Source organism: Stomoxys calcitrans, chromosome 2 (assembly GCF_963082655.1).
Source record: "Stomoxys calcitrans chromosome 2, idStoCalc2.1, whole genome shotgun sequence".
NCBI lineage: Eukaryota > Metazoa > Arthropoda > Insecta > Diptera > Muscidae > Stomoxys > Stomoxys calcitrans.
Window position 1 is genome coordinate 90,134,121 of NC_081553.1, and position 27,706 is coordinate 90,161,826.

The 27,706-nt window shown below is 40.5% G+C and overlaps 2 protein-coding genes across 5 annotated transcripts in view; one reads left to right on the plus strand and one right to left on the minus strand.

The window, feature by feature from the left end:
• The first annotated feature begins 145 nt into the window (after positions 1–145).
• Positions 146–27,706, plus strand: part of LOC106080838 (unconventional myosin-Ib) — a 40,493-nt gene continuing 12,932 nt past the window's right edge. The window contains exons 1-15 of one of the 2 annotated variants that reach the window (XM_013242429.2): positions 146–271; positions 9,604–9,806; positions 9,880–9,995; positions 10,074–10,144; positions 10,214–11,274; positions 11,479–11,542; positions 14,522–14,535; positions 14,632–14,716; positions 14,784–14,878; positions 14,943–15,090; positions 15,159–15,257; positions 20,696–22,262; positions 22,327–22,462; positions 26,704–26,856; positions 26,999–27,126. In XM_013242429.2, the coding sequence (XP_013097883.2) occupies positions 9,702–9,806; positions 9,880–9,995; positions 10,074–10,144; positions 10,214–11,274; positions 11,479–11,542; positions 14,522–14,535; positions 14,632–14,716; positions 14,784–14,878; positions 14,943–15,090; positions 15,159–15,257; positions 20,696–22,262; positions 22,327–22,462; positions 26,704–26,856; positions 26,999–27,126 (3,842 nt within the window). In that variant the 5' untranslated portion in view covers positions 146–271; positions 9,604–9,701. Of the gene's footprint in view, positions 272–9,603; positions 9,807–9,879; positions 9,996–10,073; positions 10,145–10,213; positions 11,275–11,478; positions 11,543–14,521; positions 14,536–14,631; positions 14,717–14,783; positions 14,879–14,942; positions 15,091–15,158; positions 15,258–20,695; positions 22,263–22,326; positions 22,463–26,703; positions 26,857–26,998; positions 27,127–27,706 lie in introns of those variants that run through there. The other variant, XM_059361828.1, reaches the window with a different exon arrangement.
• On the minus strand, positions 3,763–8,440 carry LOC131994863 (uncharacterized protein K02A2.6-like). 3 transcript variants are annotated; one of them, XM_059361825.1, is made up of 5 exons: positions 7,443–8,440; positions 6,747–7,360; positions 6,261–6,626; positions 6,045–6,191; positions 3,763–5,963 (listed from the first exon to the last, which is right to left on the minus strand). In XM_059361825.1, the coding sequence occupies exon 5, from the start codon at positions 5,956–5,958 to the stop codon at positions 3,994–3,996; it is 1,965 nt and encodes a 654-aa protein (XP_059217808.1). In that variant the 5' UTR covers positions 5,959–5,963; positions 6,045–6,191; positions 6,261–6,626; positions 6,747–7,360; positions 7,443–8,440; the 3' UTR covers positions 3,763–3,993. The 3 variants fall into 3 exon arrangements, with proteins under 3 accessions (XP_059217808.1, XP_059217809.1, XP_059217810.1); XM_059361826.1 differs by having other exon boundaries at positions 4,104–4,193; positions 6,747–8,440; XM_059361827.1 differs by lacking the exons at positions 6,045–6,191; positions 6,261–6,626; positions 6,747–7,360 and having other exon boundaries at positions 4,105–4,193.

Here is a 27,706-nt window from a genome sequence, read left to right on the forward strand (position 1 = left end):
TAGATTATCATCATCAAAATCCCCAAAAATCGATGGCTCGATTATTCTATTTTTATCCACTACAAGTTGACTTCGACTTTTTCATAAAATCGAATAGTCGAAAATCGGCTTTAAGATTGTATTGTTTATTCAGTTTAGTTTTTGTATTAATTTTTTTAAATTTAAATTAATTTGTTGTTAAAAAGAAAAGCGAACAATATACCAATTACCTAAATGTTTTAGTAATCGGGAATGTCTGCAATCGTTCTCAAAGAACAATCCTTTTTCAAAGGTATCTTAAAGGCAGTGAAAAAAACGTCCTGTGAAATAATTGTTGACCTGTATCTTTTTTTCTGTGGCCGTATAATGTGATGTGTCTGTCTAAAAGTGATACTAATTTTCGGGAAATCATTAAGAATAAAGCAAATATGAATAAAGTGAATGCAAAGTGCTCGGTTTTTGACAATTGTCTATACGACAAACAATAAATATTAACATGATTAAAAAAAATCGATAAATTCATGTGCAATCATGATTAAAAGGGTTTGAAAAATTGTTGACCTTGAAGTCTCTAATGGAATAGGCACTTAATCTTGAATAATTTTAATTAAATTTTATCTCTAACATTTTAATCTGAACACAATTTTGATTTTAATTTTCTTTCCTTTGATTATGCACGTATTATGTATGGGTAATCAATAACGTCTCCTGGGATTTGAGGATTCCTTTGGTGCAAATTAAAAATTCATCCTTGCATTAGCCATTTCCTTGTACTGAAGAGTCTATACAATTTTGTCAAATTAAAGGATTTTTTACATTTTCTGACATTTGTTTCTGTAAGCCTTCCATTTTTCACCCAAGAAAAGGAAGCAATGGAAGCCCCAAGGCTATTTGTGTGTGGTTTATATTAGACAAGTTGTGTCTTTGTTTTTTAATCACCTAGTTCAAGAGTACTTGATATTGGGGGGCGCTTTATGGATATTGAAGCGGGTCCGTCTTGCGGAATGTAGAACTATTCTGGGTTGTCTTGGAGGTTAACTTCATAAGGGTTTCAATGTTTTCGCTACTGTATCCTCGTGAAATCTATTTAGACCTGCCTGATACTCCGCTTGATTGCACTTTTATCCATGTTCGTTGTATGTATACAAGTTGATTCATTCTGAGATTATTCTGACCCGACTATTGTTGTGGTTGTAGTATTGTGATGTCTCAAGATATAGCTTCAGAGCGGTCTATAGTGATTTTGAACCTTGATAAGGGCCGTGTTATGCATGCACGGCAGATATTAGGCGTGGTATGGTACCTCAAGCGATACGGGTTTAGTTTGGTTTTTCTAGGCGTAACATTCTCGATTATGACGAAGTTGCATTGGCTTCACCATCCTGGTGAATATCATGGAAGCCCGTTCTGTATGAAAATGTAATTGGATCGGTGAGGTATTGTCGGATCGGTTCCCTAAACATGCAGTTATTCATCTTGACATGTCGCGGAGGGGTTCTAGCTCAGTGAGTTGGAAATTTTGTTGATCTTCTATCTACTAAATTTCCAATGAACAATCCATTAAGGACGGTGGATACTTCGCTCATATCAATGAGTGAAGTCCGATTAATGTTTAAGCTCAATGATAAGGGGCCTCCTTTTTTATGCCGAGTCCGTATGGCGTGGCGCAAAGCGACACCACTTGGCAGAGAAGTTTTATCATGGCAGGATACCTTACAAATGTAACGCATTAGTAAGGGGATAACCACCACTGAAAGTTTTTATGATGTTCGCGTCGTGATTTGAACGCAGGCCCTCAGCGGACATGCTTACTTTATCAATTCTAGGGGTTCAAGACGTCAGGCGACTGCGCACAATGCGATAGTTAGGTATGTCTATGGACTAAGGAAGAAAGTCTAGCACTTTTCTCGAGAAGTTCAGAGAGAAGCTATGAAAGTCAACTTTCTTGAGAAGCTTTTTTGATATGAAGTTTGAAGATTTTCTTAATATAAAAAAACACTTCTTCATAAAATAATTTATGAAAAATGTCCAGAATATCTATATCAAAAGAATAGAGTATAGTTAGGGGTTAAACGGTGCCGGAGATATAACCCCGCTTTGGGGAAATTCCTGTTTCACTCTATGGTGTTTCGATTTACAAATTGCAAATTTTGCTCATGAACATTCCACTAAGGAATAGGCCCAAACTTCTCACGTATCACTGAGTGCATTCCGATTTAAGTTTAAGCGCAATGATAAGGGGTCTCCTTTTTATAGCCGAGTCCGAACGGCGTGCCGCAGTGCGACACCTCTTTGGAGAGAAGTTTTACATGGCATAGTACATCACAAATGTTGCCAGCATTAGGAGAGGAAAACCGCCGCTGAAAATTTTTCTGATGGTCTCGCCAGGATTCGAACCCAGGCGTTCAGCGTCATAGACGGACATGCTAACCTCTGCGCTACGTTGGCCTCCATGGTGTTTCGTCTTCTTATCCTGCGTTTCAGATCTGGCTAGGGATTTTCTCAAATAGTATGGCTGATCAAGTCGATTGCTTTCGATTGATCCAGTGATAAATGGTCACAAAGAGAGGGCTGTGAGCATTCCCAAATTATATGGCCTAATCTATACTCGATGAGGTCTACCGCTTTGCTGTCATTGGCTAGAACAGATGTCTCAGTCATTGTGTCCGTCATGACAGGTCACTGTCTAATCGGAAAACATGCTGACAGACTGAAGGTTGCCAGCAACGACTTTTGCACAAGCTTTGAAGACATCGACGAAGAAGGGACTGTAGAACCGCTGACTAGCAATCAGGAGGAGTTCCACTTTAGGTTCTCATTTCTTTGAGAATCCGTGTGAACATTTGCAAGTTATTGGGCTTTTTAAAACGATCTGGATGGTTCAACGGTATGAGCTAGAAGGCATTTTCCTTCTTCTGTTCCTGTGGTATCATAATGGACGAAAACGTCTAAGTGAGTCTGATGGCAGACTGCCACTTAAACCCTAACCTTACCTACCATCAACGCTAACGTAAAGGGCTGGGTATCGCTGATCTAAATTCTTCAGACTATGATCTGTTGACCATTGAAGGTTATTGTGTCTTGACATGTGTTTTTTGGAAGGTTGTTGAGAAATTTAATTTTTTCGCTTGTTTTCACCGACCTATTTTTTAATCTCCTGGTTAACTACATTTATGCTAGGGTTGGTTCGGCGAAACTCACAAACTTCTCTTCTCTCGGCAAACTCTTCTAATTTCAATACTTTGTTTTTGAAATTTTGGGACCACGATAGAAATTCGACCGCGGGGAGGGAGCGAATGGCTCTTAGGGGTTGAGCGAACAACATTCTCTGCACAGGGAGCATCAGAAGGAGGTAGTTGTCGACGTAATACGTCCTCAGTATGGTTCCTCGCCTTTGATGCCACTGTATCGTAGAGGTAAGCATATCCGCCTATGACGGTGAACGCTTGGGTTCGAACTAAGATCGAGTGGAGGGTCTTAGTTCCATGTAAACCGGTATATCAATCATCCTTGTTCAGTTCCTAGAAGCTTTAACTTTTAGTGGGTTGAAAAAGTTTGGTATGTAGAATTAAATTATGCCCTTCAACTAAATTTATTTTATATACATTTTTAGCAGAATCCATGGAGGTGGGTTCCCAAGATTCGGCCCGACCGAACTTACTGGTTATTGACCATCTAATGAGCGTAATTCTTATCCGATTTTGCTGAAATTTTGTATAAGAACTTTTGTTATGACTTCCAATAATTGTGCCAAGTGTTATGTTCGAAGAATTGATACACGCATTTAAACATTATAAAATTACATTTATTATCAATATAAAAAAGGAATAAGTAAAAAAGAAACAGTGACTTGTGCAATGTATTGTTAAGCGCTGATTGGATATATCATAAAGAAATGGTGGTATATAAAGCTTTTTAAAAAATAGCCATGTTAATAACATAGAAAACATAGAAACATATCTTCGTTAAAACTTAGAACCAGTGTTGTCAATAGAGACATAACAATCTCCCACACTAATAGGGAACGTGGTCTTGGAAACGTGCTGGAAGTCTCCTTACTCTGTTCGATCGCCTAATACTTAGTGGTGTCTCTGGCAGCTGTGGCTCGGCGGAGGCTGGAAGCTGCGATTCGCTGGGAGCTTGAGGTTGTGTCTGATTCCGCTGGATTATGACTTCTTCAATTTGAGGTTCCTTCTGTGGTGGATTTCCTGTAACTAAAGTGGGTTGATTTTGATCATAAACCATGGACTTATACAATTGATTAATATGTCTTTTAAGAATATAATTATTGTCAAGTTTAATGCTGTAGTGAATATTCCCAAGTTTTTGCAGAACGGTACCGAACTTCCAAGTCGGGACTCCTTTGCTAAACCAACGAACTTGGACCCTCTCTCCAACGCCTAATTTTCGAACTTTTGGGTTGACCACTTCAGATTTCTTCAATTTTGTTGGGCGAATTGAGTCTAATTTTATACGTAAGTCACGTCCTAGATATAAGTTTGCAGGGCTTTTGCCATTTGAAAGCGGAGTTGCTCTATATCTGGTAACTATTTCCTGCACTTTGAGGCGTAATGGTAACTTTTCGTTTTGCATCGCTTTTAGCTTCCTTTTCAAGGTTTGAATATGTCTTTCCGCAAGTCCATTAGTAGCTGGATGCCCCGGTGCAATAAATTTCTGGATAATACCGTTGTTCTCGCAAAAAGTTCTAAATACGGCACTTTGAAAAATTGTAGCGTTGTCAGATACCATAATTTGGGGAAGACCATGTGTTGAAAATATGCTTTGTAATAATGATATCGTGATATCCGAAGTTGGAGCTTGTTTTATTACCTTTATTTCAGGCCATTTCGATTTTGCGTCAACTAACACAAGAAAATAATGATTTTGGAAAGGACCTGCGTAGTCAATATGCACTCTTTGAAAATTTTCGATTGGGTCCTCCCATTTGTGTGTTTCCACCTTTGGGGGGCATCTTCGTATCATAGCACAATCAGGGCACGATTTTACCAATGTTTCAATGTCAGAGTCGATCTCCTTCCAAAAACAATACTTTCTGGCTAGCTGCTTCATTCTTACAACGCCAATATGTGTGTGGTGTAATTCACGTAGCACTGCATCGCGTAATGTAGCAGGAATCATAACACGAGTTCCCTTAAATAAAACGCCATCTTGTATAGAATACTCAGGATCTGTATTTCCGCCATTCAATAGCGATTCCTTTAATTTTTTGAATTCATCGTCGTTCTGGGTTTCTTTTGCAACCGATGTTGCCGTTATTGAAATTGATGAAATTTCATTTATAGTTTGATCTTGGATATCTTTTGTTTCTTTATCAAGAAAATGTAAAAACTTTGAAGACGCTGATAAAGGGGCTCTTGATAAACAATCTACATGTGCTATTTGATCGGCTTTGCGATGCTCAAGTTTGTAATTGAATCCTTGTAGAAAAGAAGCATATCGCAATAATCTTTGTGAGGTCATCGCTGGCGTTTTAGCATGCTGGTGAAAAATTCTCGAAAGTGGACGGTTATCAGTCACAAGTGTAAATTCTCGACCATGTAAATACATAAATAATTTGTCAACAGCAAAAATGATTGCCAGAGCTTCTCTGTCGAGTTGACTATAATTTTGTTCAGCTTTTGTTAAAGCTCTGGAAATAAACGCAACTGGTCTTTCACAACCATCTACTATGTGTGACAGTACTGCTGCAACTCCTGTGGGACTTGCATCACATATAAGGATCAATGGCAGTGACTGGTCGTATGGTACTAAAACTCGCTCATGCAAAATTTCTTGCTTCAGCTTAATAAAAGCTTCTTCACTTTGCTTTGACCATACAAATTTGTTTCCTTTTTCCAGTAGACTTCTAAGTGGATGTGTAATGGTAGCCATATTCGGAATAAATCGCGAATAATACGTAACCATTCCCAAAAATCTTCTCACCTCGTCTACATTTTTGGGACGTGGAAGTTTTGCCATGGCTTCTGTTTTTGATGGGCATTTAGATATTGAATTCTGGCTTATTACATATCCTAAGTATTGTATTTGTTCTTTAAAGTACTCACATTTGTCCTTGTTAACGTGTAGATTATATGTCTGCAGGCGTTCCAAACATTCAATAAGTCGCTGCTCACACAGGGATTTGGTTGGACCGTGCACAATTATGTCATCAAAATAAGATGTGGTACCTTCAAGGCCTCGTAGAATTTGGTCTATTATACGATTAAATTCGCTAGGAGCGGTCTTTATACCAAATGACAAGCGATTCATTCGATACGTACCTCTGTGTGTAGAAATTGTTTGAATTATTTTGCTTTCATCATCCACTGCTACATGTAAATACGCTTTATATAGATCCAGCTTACAAAAATATTTGGAATTTTTCAATGTGTTGAATATTTCATCTATTCGCTTTATTGGATAGTGAGCAGGCTCCAATTGGGGATTGACGCAGAGCTTGTAGTCAACACATAACCGCACATTCCCATCAGGTTTTGGTATGACAACCAGTGGCGAACCCCAATTACTGGTGTTAACTTTTGAAATTATACCCTCGTTTTCTAATGTGTCGAGTTCTTGCTCTACTTTTTCACGAAGAGCGAATGGAACTTGCCTTTCCTTTAAAAAAAAGCTGGCTTTGCCCCTTCCTGCAATTTTAATGAACATATTAAATTGGGAATACACCCCACTTTCTGCTGGAAAACTTTTGAGAACTTTTGCGTTATTTCACTTATTGAGTTTATACATACGTTGTTGTCTGTATTTACCTTCAAACAGTCTTGGTCTACTTCTCTAAGATCAATTTTAAGATGCCTTATCCATACACGGCCAAGCAACGCAGAGTGTCTAGCGTCCACAACAAACATTTTCTCTCTGGACTTCCTGTTTTTATATTGGACATTAACATCCACTACACCCAGAGGTATAAACACATCCCCCGTATAAGCGCGAAATGCTATCTTGGTTTTTTGAAGCTTTAAATTTAATTTGAGTTTTTCAAAATCGTTCTTTGGTATGAGAGTGTAGCCGGCACCAGAGTCTACTTCGAAAACTTGCTTCCTCCCGTCGATTGAAACCGTTGCGAAAAATTTTTGCAATTCTGGTGGTGGAATTTCTGATTTGTTGTAAATATCGACTATTTGATGGATACCAAAATTATCATCATCCTCACAGTAGTCGTCATCAGATGAACACGATTGTATTGCATTATATGATGAATTTTGTTTAAATTTCGATTTTATGCATACTTGTCTCACATGACCTGTTTTGTTACAAAAAGAACATTTTAGATTGTTTTTGTTTATTTTACATTCATTTGATCGATGATTGTTTCGCCCACATCGTAAGCACATCCCTTCAAGACCTAGTTGTCGATAATTAACTGTTGATGACGATGATGCGTATCGATTACTTTTTTGGTATCGGGTACTTGTTGCGGATTGTTTTTGTTTTATTTTATTTACCTCGCTTGTTGAAGAACTCTGCATAATTTCATTATTATTTATTTTCGCTGCCTCCAACGCCTTCGCCTTTTCACAAATTTGCACAAATGTGTCTTCGGGTTTTTGCAGCAATTTTTCACGAATGCTATTATCTCGGATTCCTCTTATAAACTGCGCTCGACAAAATATATCCGAAACTGATTTGTTACAACTACACACAAAATGACACATCGCCGCCTTTTCCTGTAAAACAGCAATAAAATCAGAAATACTCTGATCTTCATTTTGTATTTCATTTAAAAACTTGTGTTGTTGCACAAGAATATTTTTTTTAGGACAGAAATGTTGTTTCAAATGGAATATAATATTGTCGTAGGATAGTTGGTTGATCGGTGTTGGAGCGACTAATGTTGCTAGTGTTGAATAATTTGATGCACCCACATACTGCAGCAATAATTTTGCACACATCTCTTTGTTTCCGAAAACCCCTTTCAATTGCAGATAATTTTCCAATCGTTCTTTATAAACATCGAATGATTCTGTTTTAGGGTCGAATTGATCAAAATTTGAAATGACATTGACGCTGGTTATGTTCGATTGTTGAAGCTGTTGTTGTTGCTGTTGTTGTTCCTGCAGAGCATTGGTCATGCTGGTAATTGCTTGCAAAAGTTTATCCATATCAGCAGACATTTTCTGTTTTTATGATTGTTGACTTGATGCTTTTCTTTTGATGGTTCTGAATGTTGATTAATCTTTTTTTATCCTCGTCGCCAATTTGTTATGTTCGAAGAATTGATACACGCATTTAAACATTATAAAATTACATTTATTATCAATATAAAAAAGGAATAAGTAAAAAAGAAACAGTGACTTGTGCAATGTATTGTTAAGCGCTGATTGGATATATCATAAAAAAATGGTGGTATATAAAGCTTTTTAAAAAATAGCCATGTTAATAACATAGAAAACATAGAAACATATCTTCGTTAAAACTTAGAACCAGTGTTGTCAATAGAGACATAACAGCCAAGTATGGTCTTAATCGGTTCATAATCCGAGCGGCCTCTCACAAGGCGAGTTTTTGGCGCCTTATCATGACGAGTATCATAGGCATTCATTATTTATGCCGGTGCCTCCCGGCCTCTTACTTAGACTCTCCGCTCGATACTGCTGATTGTCCATGACTGCAATTGCACTCTGTATAAAGCATTCCACGGTCCGCAACCTGTGGACGTGGCTAGTAGCTCGTAGCTAAGCTTTTCGTGATAACAATTAACACCACACAGATCGCAGCTCAAAATTCCAGCCTGTGTGGTGCTCATAGGTATCCATCGTTGGGAGCATGTTTTGTCTTCATCCTTAATTCAATTTTGGGTTTTCCTAAATATCGAGATGCCTATCCACGATACGCTTATTTATCTCTTCGATAGTTATTAGCTTATTCTTTGAAGCCATTCCAATCAGATTGATAAGTCATTATCAATGTCCAGCGTTCAGTGATTATAAACTCGTATGATCTTTCAATGGAGATATTTATGAGAGAGTGGTCTGATCCCAGTGAAAAGCTCTAGGAGGGTATAAACACCACCTGAAAATTGTTTTCTGATGTTCTCACCGGAATTTGAACCCAAGGGCTCAGCGTCAAATGCGGACAGCCTATCCTTAGTCTTGTGAAAGCATTTATCGCCTCTATCAAATCTATGCCATAACATGTGATGCACATTAAAACGAGGGAGGTATTATTCGCTCCTCATTGGTTTTATAATATAAGAGTCTTGTATAATGTACATTTTGTCTCTCAATATTGTAATTCCAAACTTTCGTAGTTTTACTCTGTTTTTTCTCCTTTTCCGCCAGATCCACATTAACAGACTATTTCTGCAATCATTATTGTGTCGTCTCATGCCTCTTAAAAAATTCTGCGGTAACCAATCGGCTCCCGCTGTCTTGTTGTTCACCACAGTCCGACTAGGCGGTATACATACATGCTATACCGTCATCATAAATCGCTTCTGTGGAATAAGGTCTATTACTTTGTTTTTTTTTTCTTTTTTCAAGGGCTAAATTCTGGAAGACATGGAGCAAATGTGTTATTAATTATAAGTAGACGTTTTTATATTTATCCTCACTTGTTATTGGAAAATAAGTTGTGATAATAACCAAATTTTCTCTTTTTTTGCAGAGCATCGTGTTATTATTCCTTAAATTAGGCCTGTGAAAATCATACTTTGTATCTTGTAAGCCTTATATTATTACTGCAAAGTTCATTATTTTTCTACTATGGAACAAGAAATTGGAACCTGGGATTCTGTGCTCTTGGAAAATCTTTCTGAAGACAACTTCATTAATAATATTCATCTACGTTACAAACGTGATCTCATATATGTAAGTAGCAGCCACTTTAAAATGCACAATCATTTGGGTTTAAATGTTTTTTTTTGCACTCTTGCTACTCTAGACCTACATAGGCACATCGGTCGTGGCCGTTAATCCATATCATCACATATCAGAAAATTCATTGGACTTAATACACAATTATGGTAGCAAAGGCATTTTTCAATTGCCTCCACACATGTAAGATTTTTTGTGAGCAATACAATAGCCAAGATATTAATCTATTTGTTCTCCTGTTTGGATACTTTTGACTTTTAGATATGGTCTTGCTAATTTATCCTTTCAATCTCTCAAGGATAAAAGTGAGGATCAATGCATTATAATTGCAGGTGGGTACACAGTTTTAAAGGCAAACACACACTTTTTTTGATGGATTTGCTTTCTTTTGTGTGGTTCAGGTGAAAGTGGTTCCGGTAAAACAGAATCATTTAAGATGATTGTCAATTTTCTAACACATATACAAGAAAAATCCAAAAAATATTCATCGCTTTGCAAACAATCGTCGCTTAGCTCAGGTTGTGCATCGTCTACATCTAGTACTGCCCACAAGCATCGTCGTACCTCAAGTTCGTGTTCGGTGGGAGGTCTTGCCACAAATTATATGTTAAGCAAAAATTCTGGTGCCACTTCCAGTTTAAATTCATGTCATGCTATGCATCAGCAGCAAAGACGCCAATCTCCATCACCCGGCGCAACAACGAAATACTGTGATGTGGGTGTGCAGCATCGAGCTCGTGCTGAAAGCTCGGAACGTGGAAAACGTACCATGAGAGAGAAAATGGTTGATTTTGATTTTTCCCATCACAAAAGTACGGAAAATTTAACAACCTTAGATAGTTCCACATACACCACTGCACCCCTGCATTGTGGTGCAATGACAACATCATTCGGCCTAACTCTATCGCCTCATCCAACCAAATCTTGTTTTAAACACCAACAATCTCCTCAGTTGGCTTATAGCACCACAGGAGCGGGTTCATCAAAATCCTCATCCAACATGTATTTAGCTAGAAGCACATCGCCCAAATATTTCTCATCCCCCAACGGCTGTCGGCAATGTGGTCATAGTAAGTGCACCAGAGCTGTTGTTCAGAGTTTCGACAAAGACGATGGCGATATAAGCATCTCATCTCAGCCAGGAACTTCTACGTGTCACCCCGTGCACTTACAAAAGCGTGGTAGTTGTTCTAATTTGGCAAGACAAACATCTATGGACTGCCACATGCGGGAGGAGCGCTCAAATATATCCGGTTCAATGCAGCGTATATCCCTATACGATGCTCATAAGTTAAGTCAAACGTCATTAAATGCACAAAAGTTATATCAATCATCGCCGGCTACGCCTAGGAAATATAAAAATCCAATGAAACGTTTAAGGGAATGCGTTTCTTTTGCTGACGTTTTCTTGGAGGCCATGGGGAATGCAGTAACGCTAAAAAATAATAATTCTAGTCGTTATGTAAGTACATACTAGTACTGGTATTCACAAAACTGAATGTAGATTTGAAATAGGTTTATTGGACAGATTTCCTATGAAGAACTGTCAAATAAACCTATTTTAAGGCTTCATAAAGTTTTCTGAATAAGGCCTTAAGTACATAAGTGTAAGATAAGGTGATTACTTTGTGGCTCTCATATGCGCATTTATTTTTATATATTCCAGGGGAAATTATTCGACATTGAAATAGACTATAAAGGGGATCCCATTGGGGTTCATATAACACACTGTAAGTAAACTTGATCTAATTAAACCATTGATTTGTCATTTTTAGTTAATTTTAAAAGACTTAAGCAAAAAACGTTATAAATCTCCCAAGGGGAATGAGAGTCGGGCAATCTTACAATGAAACTAAATGTCCCTTGAACGAAGTAATTTTTTTTTGATTACATAAAACAAATTGTCAGACACAAGCGGAACAGTTACCAACAACACAAAGTTTTAGATGATTCAGGCCTAGTAAGGAGCCCGTCTTAAGTACTATCATGTTCATCGGTCTACTGTCTGTCGGATGTACAGTAAAGGGTCTGAAGCTCAAAAAAAGCTATATTTGTTACCCGATTTTGTTGACATTTGAAATACAAAATCCAACAGTGACTTATATTTATTAGACCACTCCAGTCCATGCCGAATTTGGGTGCATAAGTTATCCAATCTTTACCGGATTGTGACGAAAGGGGGTTTAAATATATACCCGAGGTGGTGAGTTAACCTCTCGTGATGGTATCGTAAATGTAGAAAAACGTGTCAGCTGTTTTGTTGTGCTTTATGAAAATACATGCAAAAGATTACCGAACGTCCTTTGACCGTAACCGGAAAATAGAATTAGGTTAGGTTGAAAAGAGGGTGCAGATATTAATCCGCCCCATGCCACTATGGACATACACCTAAGCCATTAATCGGCTTGTTGTGCGCTCTAAAATTTATAAAAATGCAAATTTTGCCCATGAACATTCCACTAAGGAACAGGGGCAAACTTCTCACATATCAATGAGTGCAGTCCGATTCAAGTTTAAGCTCAATGATAAGGGGCCTCCTTTTTATAGCCGAGTCTGGACGGCGTGCCGCAGTGCGACACCTCTTTGGAGATAAGTTTTACATGGCATAGTACCTCACAAATGTTGCCAGCATTAGGAGGGGAAAACCACCGCTGAAAATTTTTTTTGATGGTCTCGCCAGGATTCCAACCCAGGCGTTCAGCGTCATAGGCGGACATGCTAACCTCTGCGCTACGGTGGCCTAAAAACTATAAAGTAACCTCTAAAAAGAAAATTTTAAGTTTGGAATTCCGTGCTATTTACAAAATCCTTATTTGTTTTCAATACCACCCCGCCTAATTTGGTTCATTTCTGGCATTGTGTCTCCATCTAAGTGCCGGTATCTGTTAGACGCGAAAGCCGGGCAAAGACAAAGGAACAGCTCCAACGTCTCATCATCTTCCCTGCATGCCCTACACATGCAATCTCTTGCCGCAGCGATTTTACATAAATGAGCTCGTAGTTCTGTGTATCCCGTAATGATACCAATAGCTATACTGACCTACTTTTTCTTCCTTTCAGTAATAGCCTCGTCTTCTCACGATCTGGATCTCTCCATAGGATTTTCGCCGTCCTACCGACCGTTTCGCTGTTCCACAATGTTGCATGCGCATTCGTCGCCCACTCAATTTACTCGGACTGCATCGACCCGAAATGCTTTGGGTTAACCAAGTTTATGGACGGCAGTCCTCTGGCCATCACCGCCAAATCGTCTGCCCTTTCATTTCCCCTTACTCCGTTATGACCGGCACCCAAACGATCCGGATTTTGCCATCCTCATCTCCGTCTTACACTGCAAGACCGTTCGTGACCTGGTTCTGGTTGTTATTGCCATTATGGCTATTTTACTGTCGATAAAGATTTTCACACTCGCAGTCCTCGCGTTAGCGCCACACCACTTCACGCATTCCGTGATCCCCCAGATCTTCGCCTGCAGGACCGTATAACGGTCAGGCAGTCTAAAACAGATATCAGTCCCTGGGTTCTCAATGTAAAGCCCCAGGCCTACTCTGTCCTCTAGCTTTGATCCAACCGTGTAACATGATCTTCCAGGTGGTTGTTGTTGTTGTTGTAGCAGTGTGTGGTACACTGAGGCGGCAGCCCTTGCCGATGAAGGAATTCATCGGGTCAATCCGGTACATACAACCGGCTGCCATGGGATTCCAGGTGGTAATACTAGGGTTCCGTCAATCCAAGACTGTGCCGATGGCTGCAGTGCCTCGCACTCGACTTTACGGTTCATCTCAGGTATCCGATCGGAACCCTCTTCCCTTCCTTCCAGGTTTTCCTACCGTCGCCCCGATTATAACGGTATAATGGTATGAGCGGCTCCCATCCTCAATCCATTCTCCCATCGCCTTAAGTCTCATACTGCCGCTGCCTCACACTTAATCTGTATGTCAATTGGTCGGATATCTAGAATATTTTCCAGTGCCCTAGTGGGCGTGGTCCTCATCGCTCCGCCTATGCCAAGACAATATGTTCTCTGAACCTATTGTATGGTCCTTATGTTTCACTTTTTCTCCATAGCAGTCCACCAAACTACTGAGGCGTAAGTAAGTATTGGTCTAATCACGCTCCTGTAGAGTAAGTCAACTATCCTCGGATTCAGTCCTCATTTCGAGCCCCCGGCCCGTCTACATAATGCCCAATATGACACTTCCAATTCAGTTTTCTGTCCAAGATCACACCTAAGTATTTGAACTTGTCAGATATCGAAATCGTCTTATTGATGAAACGTGGTGCGTTAAATTGGCCCACCTTCGTCTTCCTCGTGAACAGGCATATTTCAGTCTTCTGTGGATGAACATTAAGACCTCTGGGTCTATCCCAGTCATATGCCATATACAAGACCCTTTCGGCCCTTCTGCGTAGCTCGTTCGGATCCTTAGCTCTGAGAAGTATTATAACATCGTCTGCGTAGCGTAGACGGGTTCAAATCCCTCCTCAGTCAGCATCCGTAATAGGTCATTTATGGTGATCACCCATAGGAGGTGCGATAAAATGCCCCCACAAATGCGATCCATGGTGGAGGGTATGTAAGATTCGGCCCGGCTGAACTTAGCACTCTCTTATTTGTTTCTAATTCATTTCACTATATGTATTTAAGTTATACGCTAATATTAAATATAATAAAAAACAATTCTTTATTTCCTCATGCATTTCTTAAGATATGTTGGAAAAGGTTTGTTGTTTTTATATATTTGTCTATGATAACAAACTACTGCTTCTTATTATAATTTAAAATATTTTAATTTGAGCATTTTTATTGTTTTTTTAGACTCGTGTTACCGATGTATCCCTGGGGGAAAGAAATTTTCACATTTTTTATCAATTATTATCTGGAGGCGATTTACAATTACTAAGTATATGACGTGCAGTTTTTCCCCCAAATAATACAAAAATAAACAAAAATACTCTTGAATATTCCAGAATCTTTGAAGTTGTATCGTAATGTTGAAAAATATGAGATTTTAAGAAACACATCTGCCTTGGAAGAAGATCGCACTAACTTTCACTACACCAGGGTAGGTTTGTTATATATATACAATGAAAGGATATTAATTTTTAAAAACTATTCGTGTATAACAGAAATCTTTGGATGTTCTTGGTCTATCATGCGATGAAACACATTCAATTTTTCGTATTATTGCTGTGGTATTAAAGTTAGGTAATTTTATATTTGTACCCATTACGAATATAGACGGTACCGAAGGCTGTCAAATATCAAATATTTACGGTAAGTTTTTATTCTGCATTATTATTTAGTTTATTTTTTATATAAACTATTTAAATTTCCCTATGCAGAAGTACAAGAAACAGCCCATTTGCTTAATTTGGAAGCTCAAATTTTAATAAATTGCCTTACAAGAGCATGCAGCTCAAACAGCAGTTTTGAAGATGTTGGTAAGTAATAGAAATCATAATCGAATAATAATAAAAATAATCTGCTTGGTTCTGTTGAATATTCAGATCCAGGAGGGATCTAGGTCTGAGTAGAATTGCTCTGGGTGGGCAGTTATACAGGTGACCTGAGTCGTGTGGGCCCAGGACACAATCGGAACACACATTCTGCTCGTTTGGATCAATCCTTGCTTTATAAAAGTTGATACGGCAGCATCTGCTGTACGTAACTGAGCCAGAACTACTCTGGTTTACCCAGGTCAATTTCTATTTCTATCTCTCATCTGCTTGGTTCTGTTGAATAGTCAGATCCAGGAACTCTGCGACTGCGTTGGGGTGCGTCCAGAGGGTTCTGAGTCTGAGTCGAGTGGGTCTGGCTGGGCAGTTAAACAGTTAACGTGTGTCATGTGGTCCCAGGACACAAACTGGACACTCATCCTGCTCGTTGGGAGCAATCCTTGCTCTGTAGGAGTTGAGGCGGCAGAATCTGTTGGCTCGTACAACATTCATCCGGTAGCTATCCACCGTATCTACTACTAATGTTGCGAAGGTCCGCTTGATATGTCGCTTGATCTAGAGGTTCTCTCTTGTGGCGCTGTAGCTCGGTCGATACCTATCCACAAAATGATGAGTTGCATGGTCCCTGCGATAAAAGCCCAGAAGATATTGCTTAGACAGCATGAGTTATGTCGTCGCAAGGGTAGGATATTTATCTCCTAATGGAGTCGGTCCAGGTGAAAACTGAGGAGACAGCCAGAAGCAGTTCGAAGAGCGACATTCTGACAGAGCTGAATATTATTCGACTGTGTGTCACATAGCTGACCAGACCACACTGGCGCTGTATAAGTTACCACTGACCGGCCAATTGCTTTGTACGTGGTCAAAATGGTTTCTTTGTCAGCTCCCTAAGTGCTGCCGGCAAGTGGTTTGTGTAACTTGTTTCTATTTCTATTTCTACTTTTGGATTGCAACCCAACTTCAGTTGAGTTGCCAAAGCGCAAATTAGTTAAAGAAATTTCCGTTTCTGTATTGAATTGCATAACGAACGTTCAAAACATTGATATTGAATGAAACTGACAAAAAATTCCAAATTTATACTAATTTTTATTTCATGATTTTATCTTTTGGCAATGCAACCATAGTTGAGTTGCCACTCATAATCGACTCCTTGTTCTTGCTGGTTTCCGCACAATCTCACAATCGGTAAAAATAAGAGCTCGTGCCGATTAAAGCAAAGAAATTTTTAAAAAATACGACCGCGGTGCTTCAATATACGTTTACCAGATCTTTGCAATTTGGGGAATCTTGAATATATGCTTATAAGCGTGTAACAAAACACCAATTGAGCGTGTGGTTCTTCAAAGCCGAACCAAATCCAACGAAAGTTGTTTGTGAATGAAGGACTTCGAAGCCAAAGGTCACCTATTTCTTCGGCAAAACTAGTCACGTGGCTATTTCGCTTGAGTCAATTTTGAGTGGCACATCACAATTTGATTGTCTGAAGTCATGGGAGAAATTCGAAAATCGAACCAGAGAAGACGAAGGCAAGAGAAGACACATTAACTCAAGCCAGCGCCTTTTTGTAACATCATAACGTCGAATTGATGGGTAATCCGCCGAACAGTCCTGACTTGGCCCCGAATGACTTCTTTTTATTCCCACACTTTAAGATAAAAATGCGTGGTAAATGGCTTTGGACGCCAGAAATTGCTGTTGAAGCATTCAATAACAATGCTTTGGAGGTCTGAATTGGCGGTCGTTCTCCAAGGACTACATTCAGCCGGTAGCTATTTACCACATCTGCATGAATGTTGTCTAGAGGTTCTCTCTTGTAGCACCGCCCTTAAGGCTTCTGGGCGGTGGATATCTATCCACAAGATGATGATTTGGATAGTCCCTGCGATAACAGCCCAGAAGGTATTGGTTGGACAGCATGTAGTTGTCTTCACAGGGGTAGGATCTTTGTCTCCTGGTGAAGACGGTACAGTAGAAAACGGAGGAGACAGCAAGTCGCAGTTCGAAAAGCCGCATTCTGACACATCTGAATATTATTCCACTTCGTACCACATAGATGACTAGACCACAGTGGCGCTGCGTAACTTAACACTGACCGGCTAATTGCTTCGCACGTGGTTAACAAGGTTTCTTTATCACCACACCAAGTTCTGTCGGCAAGTGACTTGAGGATCTGGTTTCTATTTCTGACCTTATCGCAAATTGCAGTGGCATGTGAGGTAAATGTGTAAGAGCTGTCAAAAATGACACCATTCGTCCACTTGATGGTCGGAATCGTTACTCCATCGACTATCACATTCAGTTCAATGCGTGCATGTAGTAAGCAATGTGGGTGAAGATTTGGTAGCATATGTCTTCAGGCCACCGTAGCGTAGAGGTTAGCATGTGCGCCTATGAGGCTGAAGGCCTGCGTTCGAATTCTGGCGGTTTTCCTCTTAATGCTGGCAACATTTGTGAGGTACTATGCCATGTAAAACTTCTCTCCAAAGAGGTGTCGCACTGCGGACGCGGCTATAAAAGGAGCTTAAACTTGAATAGGACTGCAGTGGAATGTTCATGGGCAAAAATTACATATCTTCAGATGTCATCCAGCGAAGTAAGCTGCAAGTTCGTTGAGGTAGGCGTTTAACTTATCGCAGATGTCAACAATAGATGGAAAGCCTGATGCCATGATCGTACAATCGTCCGCATATGATACAATCTCTATGCCGTCTGGAGGGGGTGGAATAGAGAACAGAGGAGATTGAAACAGAGGCTACCGTAGCACAGGTGTTAGAATGTCCGCCTATGATGCTAAATGCCTGGGTTTGAATCCTGGCGAGCACATTATGAAAATTTGCGGCGGTGGTTATCCCCTCCTAATGCTGGCGACATTTGGGAGGTACTGTATCATTTGGTATGACAGCCATGTAAAAACTTCTCCACAAAGAGGTGTCGCACTGCGGTAAGCCGTTCGGACTCGTCTATAAAATGGAGATCTCTTATCATTGAGCTTAAAACTTGAATCGGACAACACTTGTTGATATGTGAGTAGTTTGCCCCTGTTCCTTAATGGAATGTTCATGGACAAATTTGCAGAGATTAAACAATATCGGAGATATCATCCCGCCTTGGCGAACTCCCTGTTTCACTCTACGGTGTTTCGACTTTTTTTTAACTAAATTCCACAAATGACTGGCGACCACATTGATAATTCATGATCCAGCGTTTTAGGCCCGTCTAGTGATGTATTGGCGATGACCTCAAATAGTTTGACATACCTGACCGTGTCGAATGCTTTCGATAGGTCCTAGCCCTCATTGATATGTGAGAAGCTGGCCCCTCTTCCTCAATGAAATGATTATGGGCAAATTTGCAGAGATGAAACAATGTCAGAGATATCATCCCGCCTTGGGGAACACCCTATTTCAATCTACGGTGTTTCGACTTCACGAGGTCCATCCTTTGACATGACCGGGGCTAATTGAAACCACAGCTAATGTGTGCAGTGATTACATGCAAAGCAGTTGTTGTGCATTGTTGTCTTCGAAATCCATGGGGATCCTCGGCGAATGGAAATTCTCGAGGCTCAGGAGGGGTACCTCAAGCATCTTGGCTACTGGTGAGAGAAGGGAGGTACTCGACTCCAGGTAGATCCAGATTCTTCAGCACCAATGTAGAGATTCCGTTGGGGCCCAACGCCATAGATGACTTGGTGCCACGGATTACATTCGCAACTTTGTCCACGGTAAATTGTGCCCAATCGGCTGACCATCGGCTCGGAGACCACGGATATGACGAATGACTCTCCTCCTAGCCTTGTCACTCTCGAGATGCTCAATAAATTGACGATTGAAAAACCTGGCGCATCTCTTGGGGCCAGTCACAGTCACAAAAGTGACTGAGGTTCTGTCATCTCTTCTACCGAGGTTCGAGAGGGTCTTCGCAGTATACCACAGTTTGCCTAAACCGATACCTAACGTACATTGCTTCAAGTGTTCCAGCTACATATTCCATCTATGATCGTTGACTACCTTATTAATTTCCAGATTCAGTTCGCTGATTCCGGGGTAAGTGAGGTCAGTGCAATGAATCCCATCACTCTCGACTGCGAGTACAACTGCCTGCCGGGAAATTGGACCAATTCACTTAGTGTATTCGGTCGGCTGGTATAAAGCGAACAGCTGCTGCGTTATACCGGAATTTCCTCTCAGCTACTAGCATATTTCAAGGGGTTTCCGCTCACTAAAGCGGCGATTAGTCTACCCTCTGAAGCCGATCCAATCAGACTTCTTCCGATTGATAATAAACTTCGCTCTGAGGTTATGAAGTCGGGTGGTCGGTCGATGATCACACTGTCCGACGAAGAGGATGCAGAGGCGACGACGACGACGCTTGTGACCCACTGCTGTCTATGTTTACACAACATCTTGCAACATATCCAGTGCGATTATACTCCCATATTCGCGTAAGGACAGAGCCATTTTGGAAATGCACCCAGTCCATGCACCGGTTACACTCCACCGACACAAACCGAAAATGGAGGCGGTTCTGGCAAACCGAAAAGAACCAGGCTTCGGGGTTTTCTTCAATCCTGGCACGAACCAGGAGGTTGTAGAGAAGTCACTCAGAATGTGCCTCTCCCATGACGAAAAAGAACAAACGCGTACTGAGACTGCAGCGCTTGCCTATGATGAACTTCGTATCAATCTGGTACGAACAACCGGCCGCCACGTAACTGATAATTCTCTCAGTTTATTAGCCTGCCTCTCCGCTATATTCCCTTGGAAATAAAGAATTGAATGTGAATAACGTGTTATTCATTCACTCCTAGTTAAAGGTCGAGCAGATTGATGGCTTTACGTGGTACGTTGGACGTGATTGTACCCCCATTATAATTATAGGTTATTGCACCATTTCACCAGACATATCCATTGAGTAACCTGACTTGTTAAATAACTCGTCGTTTTATTGCGCTCAGACCCCAAAATTTTCTGCATCGACTTTTCCATTCCGCTACTGTTTAGCTTCTACTTTTTTCTATGTTTTACCTTATCACGGCTTCAAGATAGTACCATATACAGACAGTGGCTGTTGATCCCCACGTCTATGACATATGCAATAGGTTTAACATCCACCTCACCAATCTCGGTGATTATTTCGCTATTTAGTCAGCAAATAAAAAAGCATAACACACTGTTACAACAACAACGCTATCTTAGGTTAGGTTAAAGGACACGTGCCTACAAATTAATCTATTGGCTCTAAACGTCCCCAAGTTATTTGACCAAAATGCCATATTTCATACCTTTTGGCTGAAGAATCGCACAGAAAGAGTTTTGATGTTTTTGGGAAGTTATGATTTGAAATTAGTTCTAAGCAAATAATTGTAGAACTTGTTTTGCAAACATTTATTATACATATATTGTCAATCTCTCTTTATGTAGGATGCGAATTGGATGCCCGCCAGGCCTCAGTTGTACGTAATACCTTGTGTCGCACACTTTACTCAAGACTCTTCACCTGGCTGGTGAACAAAATTAACGATAGTCTCAAGTCAACGCAGCGAGAAAAGAATTTAGCTTTATTGGATTTTTATGGTTTCGAAGTTTTGGAGAATAACTCATTCGAGCAATTTGCAATAAATTATAGCGCCGAGAAAATCCATCAAAATTTTGTTCATAATATGCTAAGAGTTGAGCAGGAGCTGTACGTGCGTGAAGGTCTGGAATGGTCACGAATCGATTATTTTGACAACGAGTCTATATGCGAACTCATCGATAAACCTAACTATGGTATTTTAAGTTTAATCAACGAACCGCATCTGACTACAAACGATGCGCTGTTGACACGCATCCAGCAATGCTGTGCAGGTCATCCATGTTTTATGATAGCTCAACCAAACTCAATGACATTTCGAATACGCCATTACGCGAATGTTGTTCAGTATTCTGTGCAGCGATTCTTGGAGAAGAACTCCGATGTGCTGCCAAAGTACTTAAGTTCAGGCTTATATCAAAGTAAACTGCCACTTGTACAAAGTCTCTTTCCCGAAGGGAACCCTCGTAGACAAACCAATAAGAAACCCACCACTTTAAGTTCCAATATACGCACTCAGCTACATACGTTACTAGCCATCATTAAGCCACGTTGTTCCCGCTATGTGTTCTGCATAAAACCAAATGAATGTCGCCAGTCGAGAACATTTGATATGGCCTTGGTCCAACATCAGGTCCGTTATATGTCCCTAATGCCTTTGGTATATCTCTGTCGTCAAGGTCATTGTTTTCACATGCTCCATGCTAAATTCTTTCTACGTTATAAACTCTTAAGCGCTAAAACATGGCCCCATTATCGTGGTGGAACATGTGTGGAGGGCATTGCTCTCATCATACGTAATCTGCCATTACCATCCGCTGAATTTACCATAGGCACAAAGAATGTGTTTGTGCGCAGCCCCCGAACCGTTTACGAATTGGAACAGTTTCGCAAAGGCCGCATGCATGATTTGGCAACGCTTATACAGACAACATTTCGTATGCATAGGGAGAGGAGTAAATTTTTACGCATGCGTACAGGGCAGATTGTTATAGCGCGAAACTGGAGAACATGGAAGGTATGCAACAATACACTGTTTTTTAGAATAATGCAAAATTATTTAAACAAAAACTTTATCTTGCAGAATCGCCAACAATTTCGCACTGTGAAATACAAGCGAAGAGGCAATTGGGCTGTTGATGTTATAACCCGGGCATACATTCAATTCAAAACTCGCCAATATTTGCTCACAATACCTCATAAGTTACCACCAAATACTTTAAGCCCCCTTTCAATGGATTGGCCAGTTGCACCGTCATTTGTGGCGGAAACTTCAAGGCTACTGCGTGCCATTTATCATCGTTGGAAGTGCTACTTGTATCGCAGTTCCTTTGATCAAACATCGAGAAATCGCATGCGTGAAAAAGTTACAGCCAGTATTATATTTAAAGATCGTAAAGCATCCTATCCTCGAAGGTAATTCGCTATTGAGACTGTAGATTTGGGTGTCAGCGAATCATACCACCTCATTTTATTCTAGTGTTGCTCACCCCTTTATTGGAGACTATGTGCGCCTAAGACCAAATGCAATGTGGAAGAGAATATGCACGGAAACAAATGATCAGTACGTTGTATTTGCTGACATTATAAATAAAATTACCAGGTCAAGTGGAAAGGTAAGTTATTTGTTTTGTTTTTGTTGGCAAAAAAGATTTTATTAAACGTGGCATAGTCAACAAAATCATGTTTACGTTTGGGTACAAAATTTGGCTCAATAACCGGAAATCGAAATTAATCACGAACAACGGGGGGTTTCCCTGAAGTTGGTCGGTTAGTTCACGTGGTGTCCATGAACCTAACTTAAATCAGTACGTTAAAATACCATTTTGAAAACCACATCAAACATGTGATGGCCTGCTATCCTGTTTGTATTCCAACTGCGGTTATTTTCAGCACGATAGTCGAATGGTCGTACTTAACGACATCTTTGAAACGCATTCTTCATGTCGCTACATTCTGTCTTAAAAAACGGTAGCCACTTATGTGAGGTATAAGAGGCACCTGGCTAAACGATGTTGTTGTTGTCGCAGTTTATTGTGTTCTATCTTTCGTCTGCTTGATTCTGTTGAGTGTCAAGACACAGGAACTCTGCGACTAAGATGGGGTGCGTCCACAGGGATCTGGATCTGAGTCGAGTGGGTCTGGCCGGGCAGTTAAACAGGTGACGTGTATCGTGCGGTCCCTGGTTACAATCGGGACATCAATCCTAGCTCTATGGGAATTGAGGCGGCTGCATCTGCCGGAACGTAATTGAGCCAGAACTACTCTGGATTGCCGGGGGAGGTCGATTTCTTCAGGTGCAATGGGTGGCGGTCGTTCTCCAAGGACTACATTCACCCGGTAGCCAATTAACGCGTCTGCTACCGTGTCTGCATGAACGTTGTTCAGACCCGCTTGATATGCCGCTTGATCTAGAGGTTCTCTCTTGATGCTCTGAACCTCACGCTCTAGATCGTGTAGATCTACCTTAAGGCTTCTGGGCGGTGGGTATCTATCCACAAGATGACGATTTGGATGATTTCTGCGATAACAGCCCAAAAGGTATTGCTTAGACAGCATGTAGTTATGTCTTCGCACTGGTAGGATCTTTGTCTCCTGATGGAGGTGGTCCACATGAGAACTGAGGAGACAGCCCGTCGCAGTTCGGAGGGCGGCACTGACAGACTGAATATTATTCCACTGCGTGTCACAAAGTTGACGAGACCATACTGGCGCTGCATAACTTACCACAGACCGGCCAATTTGCTTTGTACGTGGTCAATAAGGTTTCTTTGTTTGCACCCCAAGTGCTGCCAGCAAGTGACTTGAGGACCTTGTTTCTACTTTTGACTTTATTGCAGATTGCTGTGGCATGTGGGGAGAAAGTGTAGGAGCTGTCAAATGTGACGCCAAGTATTTTGGGACACTTGATGGTCGGAATCATTTCTCCATCGATCATCACAGTCAGCTCAGTATTCACCTCACGCGTATTTGTAGTGAACAGTGTGGCTGAAGATTTGGTGGCGGATATCTTCAGATTTCTTGCAGCGAAATATGAGGCAAGCTCGTTGAGGTAGACGTTCAACCTATCGCAGATGTCATCAATGGGTGGGGGCCTGATGCCATGATCGTACAATCGTCCGCATATGATACGATCTCTGTGCCGTCTGAAGGAGGTGGGATGGAGGATAGTTAGAGGTTAAACAGAGCCGGAGATATCACCCCACCTTGGGGAACTCCCTGTTTCACTCTACGGTGTTTCGACTTCTTATCCCTAAATCTTCAGGTGCAATGGGGGGGCGGTCGTTCTCGAAGGACTACATTCACCCGGTAGCCATTTATTGTGGCATGTGGGGTGTATTGTAAGAGCTGTCAAATGTGACGCCAAGTATTTTGGGACAAGCTGTGGACTACTGTTAAATCACTCTCGAACCCCGGTAGACGGGATGACAGGACCTCAGCCACTTTTGGGGAAATAACCGAGATTGAACCGAAGAGATGCGCCAGGTTGTTCAACCGTCCGTCAATTTATGTAGCATCCCGTGAGTGACAGTGCAAGGAAAAAAGCCATTCGCCGTATTCGTGGTCTCCGAGCCGATGAACAGCCATCACAATTTACCGTGGGCGAAGTTACGAATGTCATCCGTGGCGCCAAATAATCTAAGGCGTTGGGCCCCGACGGAATCTCTACATTGATGTTGAGGAATCTGGATTCACCTGTAGTTGAGTTCTTACTACTGTCCTAAACCTGTCTTTGAACACTCTTATAGTTCCCGATGTCTGGAAAATGGGCAGAGTGATCCCGCTACTGAAGCCTGGAAAGGACCCGAGTTTGGGGGAGTCGTACAGACCGATCTCCCTTCTCTCACCAGTGGCTAAGACGCTTGAGGCATTACTCCTCCCGAGCCTCGTAGAAGAATTTCCATTCGCCGAGCATCAACATGGATTTCGAAGACTGCATAACACAACAACAGCTTTGCATGCCATCACCGCACACATTTGCCTTGGCTTCAAGCAGCCCAGGTCATGTGAAGGACGGTCCACGTGGCACTGGACCTATCGAAGACATTCGACCCGGTCAGCCATGCCAAATTATTTGAGGACCTGGAATGCTGGGTCGCGAATTATCTGTGTGGTCGCCATTCATTTGTGGAATTTAGTTATAAGAAGGGATATTTCGCTGCAAGAAATCTGAAGATATCTGCCACCAAATCTTCAGCCACATTGTTCACTACAAATACGCGTGAGGCTAAAAGATAACAAGTAAAAGCGTGCTAAGTACGGCCGGGCCGAATCTTATATACCCTCCACCATGAGTCGCATTTGTCAAGTTCTTCGATAATTTCAAGCAAATCTAATAATAATTGCGCCCTCTAGAGGCTCAAGAATCAAACTGTGAGATCGGATTATATGACAGCTACATCAGGTTATATACCGATTTAGACCATGGTTCGGTAAGAGTGGAGACGGCTACCGGGGCGCCCTATATTTAGACCATACTTGGAACAATTGTTGGAAGTGATTGATTTAGACCATACTTGACACAGTTGTTGGAAGTTGGAAAATAAAAAAACTTCATGCAAAACTTTGACCAAAACGGATAAGAATTGCGTCCTCTAGAAGCTGACTGATTTAGACCATACTTAACACAGTTGTTGTAAGTAAAAAAAAACACTTCATGCAAAACTTCGACCAAATCGGATACGAATAGCGCCCTTTAAAAGCTCAAGAAGTCATGATCCAAGATCGGTTTATATAGCAGCTATATCAGGTTATAAAACGATTTAAACCATACTTAGCATAGTTGTTGGAAGTCATAACGAAACATGTCACGCAAAATTCCGGTCAAATCGGATAGGAATTGCGCCCTCTAGAGGTTCAAGAAGTCTAATCGGGAGATTGGTTTACATGGCGGCTATATCAGATTATAGACTGATTTAGACCATGCTTAGCACAGGTGTTGAGAGTCATACCAGAATACTTCCTGCAAAACTTCAGCCAAATCGGATAAGAAGTGCGCCCTCTAGAGCTCTAGACGTCAAGCCCCAAGGTGGGTTTATATGGCAGCTATATCAGATTATCAACCTATTTAGACCATACTTAGCACAGTTGTCGGAAGTGATACCATAATACCACGTGCAATATTTCCACCAAATCGGATAAGAATTGCGCCCTATAGAAGCTTAAGAAGTCAAGACCCAAGATCGGTTTATATGGCTGCTATATTAAAACATGGGCCGATTTGGCCCATTTACAATCCCAAAATTTGAAGCGTCTAGCTTTACTCTTTCGAAAGTAAGCGTGCTTTCGACCGACGGACGGACAAAGCTAGATCGATCTATTGGGTTGCCCAAAAAGTAATTGCGGATTTTTCATATAGTCGGCGTTGACAAATTTTTTCACAGCTTGTGACTCTGTAATTGCATTCTTTCTTCTGTCAGTTATAAGTATATTTGATTAAAGTTCATTCTAAGTTTTATTAAAAATGCATTTACTTTCTTTTAAAAAATCCGCAATTACTTTTTGGGCAACCCAAAAAAATGTCATGGCGATCAATAATATATATACTTTATGGGGTCTTAGATGCATATTTAAAGGAATTACAAACGGAATGACGAAATTAGTATACCCCCATCCTATGGTGGAGGGTATAATAAAAGCGAATCTACTTGGATATCTTCGCGTAGAGTTTGTTTGAAAATTCTTTCTGGAATGCGTTATGTTGATTTCGCTTTATGGTTTCCCTTAACTCAGTCTTCACTTGTCACCCAGACGCCTTTCTTTCATTTTAACTTGTGCATTCCTCGTATTTCTAAGATAAATTCGCCATAGAAACCAAAACAATAAGGAATTTCTTTCTTATTTTTCTGTTTTGAAGATTGTGCCTATTTTATTGGTCATATCAACATCATCATTGCTATTATTGGACCAAAGAACATTGCAAATTAAATACAGAGTTCCAGCCGCGGAGATTTATCGTATGTCCTTAAGTCCCTATTTAGATGATATTGCTGTTTTCCATGTAAGAGCGGTAAGTATTTTAAATCCATTGATGTTATTCATCATCCAATCCATTATATACGGTATTATAACATCTCTATTTCAATCTTTTATTTGAATATTTAAATTTTATTTATTTTTTTAACAAATTTAAATTTTTTATATTTCCACAGTCCGAATTTGGTCGTAAAAAAGGTGATATTGTCGTTCAGGCTGCGCATATTATAGAAATAGTAACCAAAATGTTTTTGGTTATACAGAATGCTACAGGAAAACCACCGGAAATACACATAAGTACAGAGTATGTAACATGTCAAACTTATTGAGGTTTACATTATTATTTTCTAAATGGGGAAACCGAGCTAATTAACCAAGGAAACAAATTATAATTTCTGTTTAACTGTTCAGGCCTTTTTGATGCCGCCTTGTTCCGAGATTATGCGGGGCAAGTTACAACCTTCGATTGCTGACCATAGACTTTCTGCGACATTACCATTCGACGGATGATCACTTCTCGTTGTTTTTGTTTATGGTATTAACAGACATTTTCATTCTCTCAAACAAACGGCAACCACGAACAACGATTAGAAATATGACGTTTTCTTTTGTTTCATTCATTAAAAGTCATCTAAGAGCGGAGCAAATGGAATTGGATGAATATAAAATCGGCAGAAAAATACAATCTAATTAACAAAAAGAAGCTAACAAGAGAGTTAAACGTGTTTTGTAAAAATAATTTAAAGTTTAAAAGCAAAAAAGTGTCCACAATCCATTGAAAACTCATTCATTGTTCATACACAGTTATGTTGAAATTCTCTCTTCTCTTAATTTTCTTCGTTTATTTCTAATCTTTGTACGTGATGCCTCTTAAAAGGGACGAT

Coding starts and splice junctions, on each gene's coding strand:
- LOC131994863 (XM_059361825.1), bottom strand. CDS start 5,958: ATGGCAAAACTTCCACGTCCCAAAAATGTAGACGAGGTGAGAAGATTT.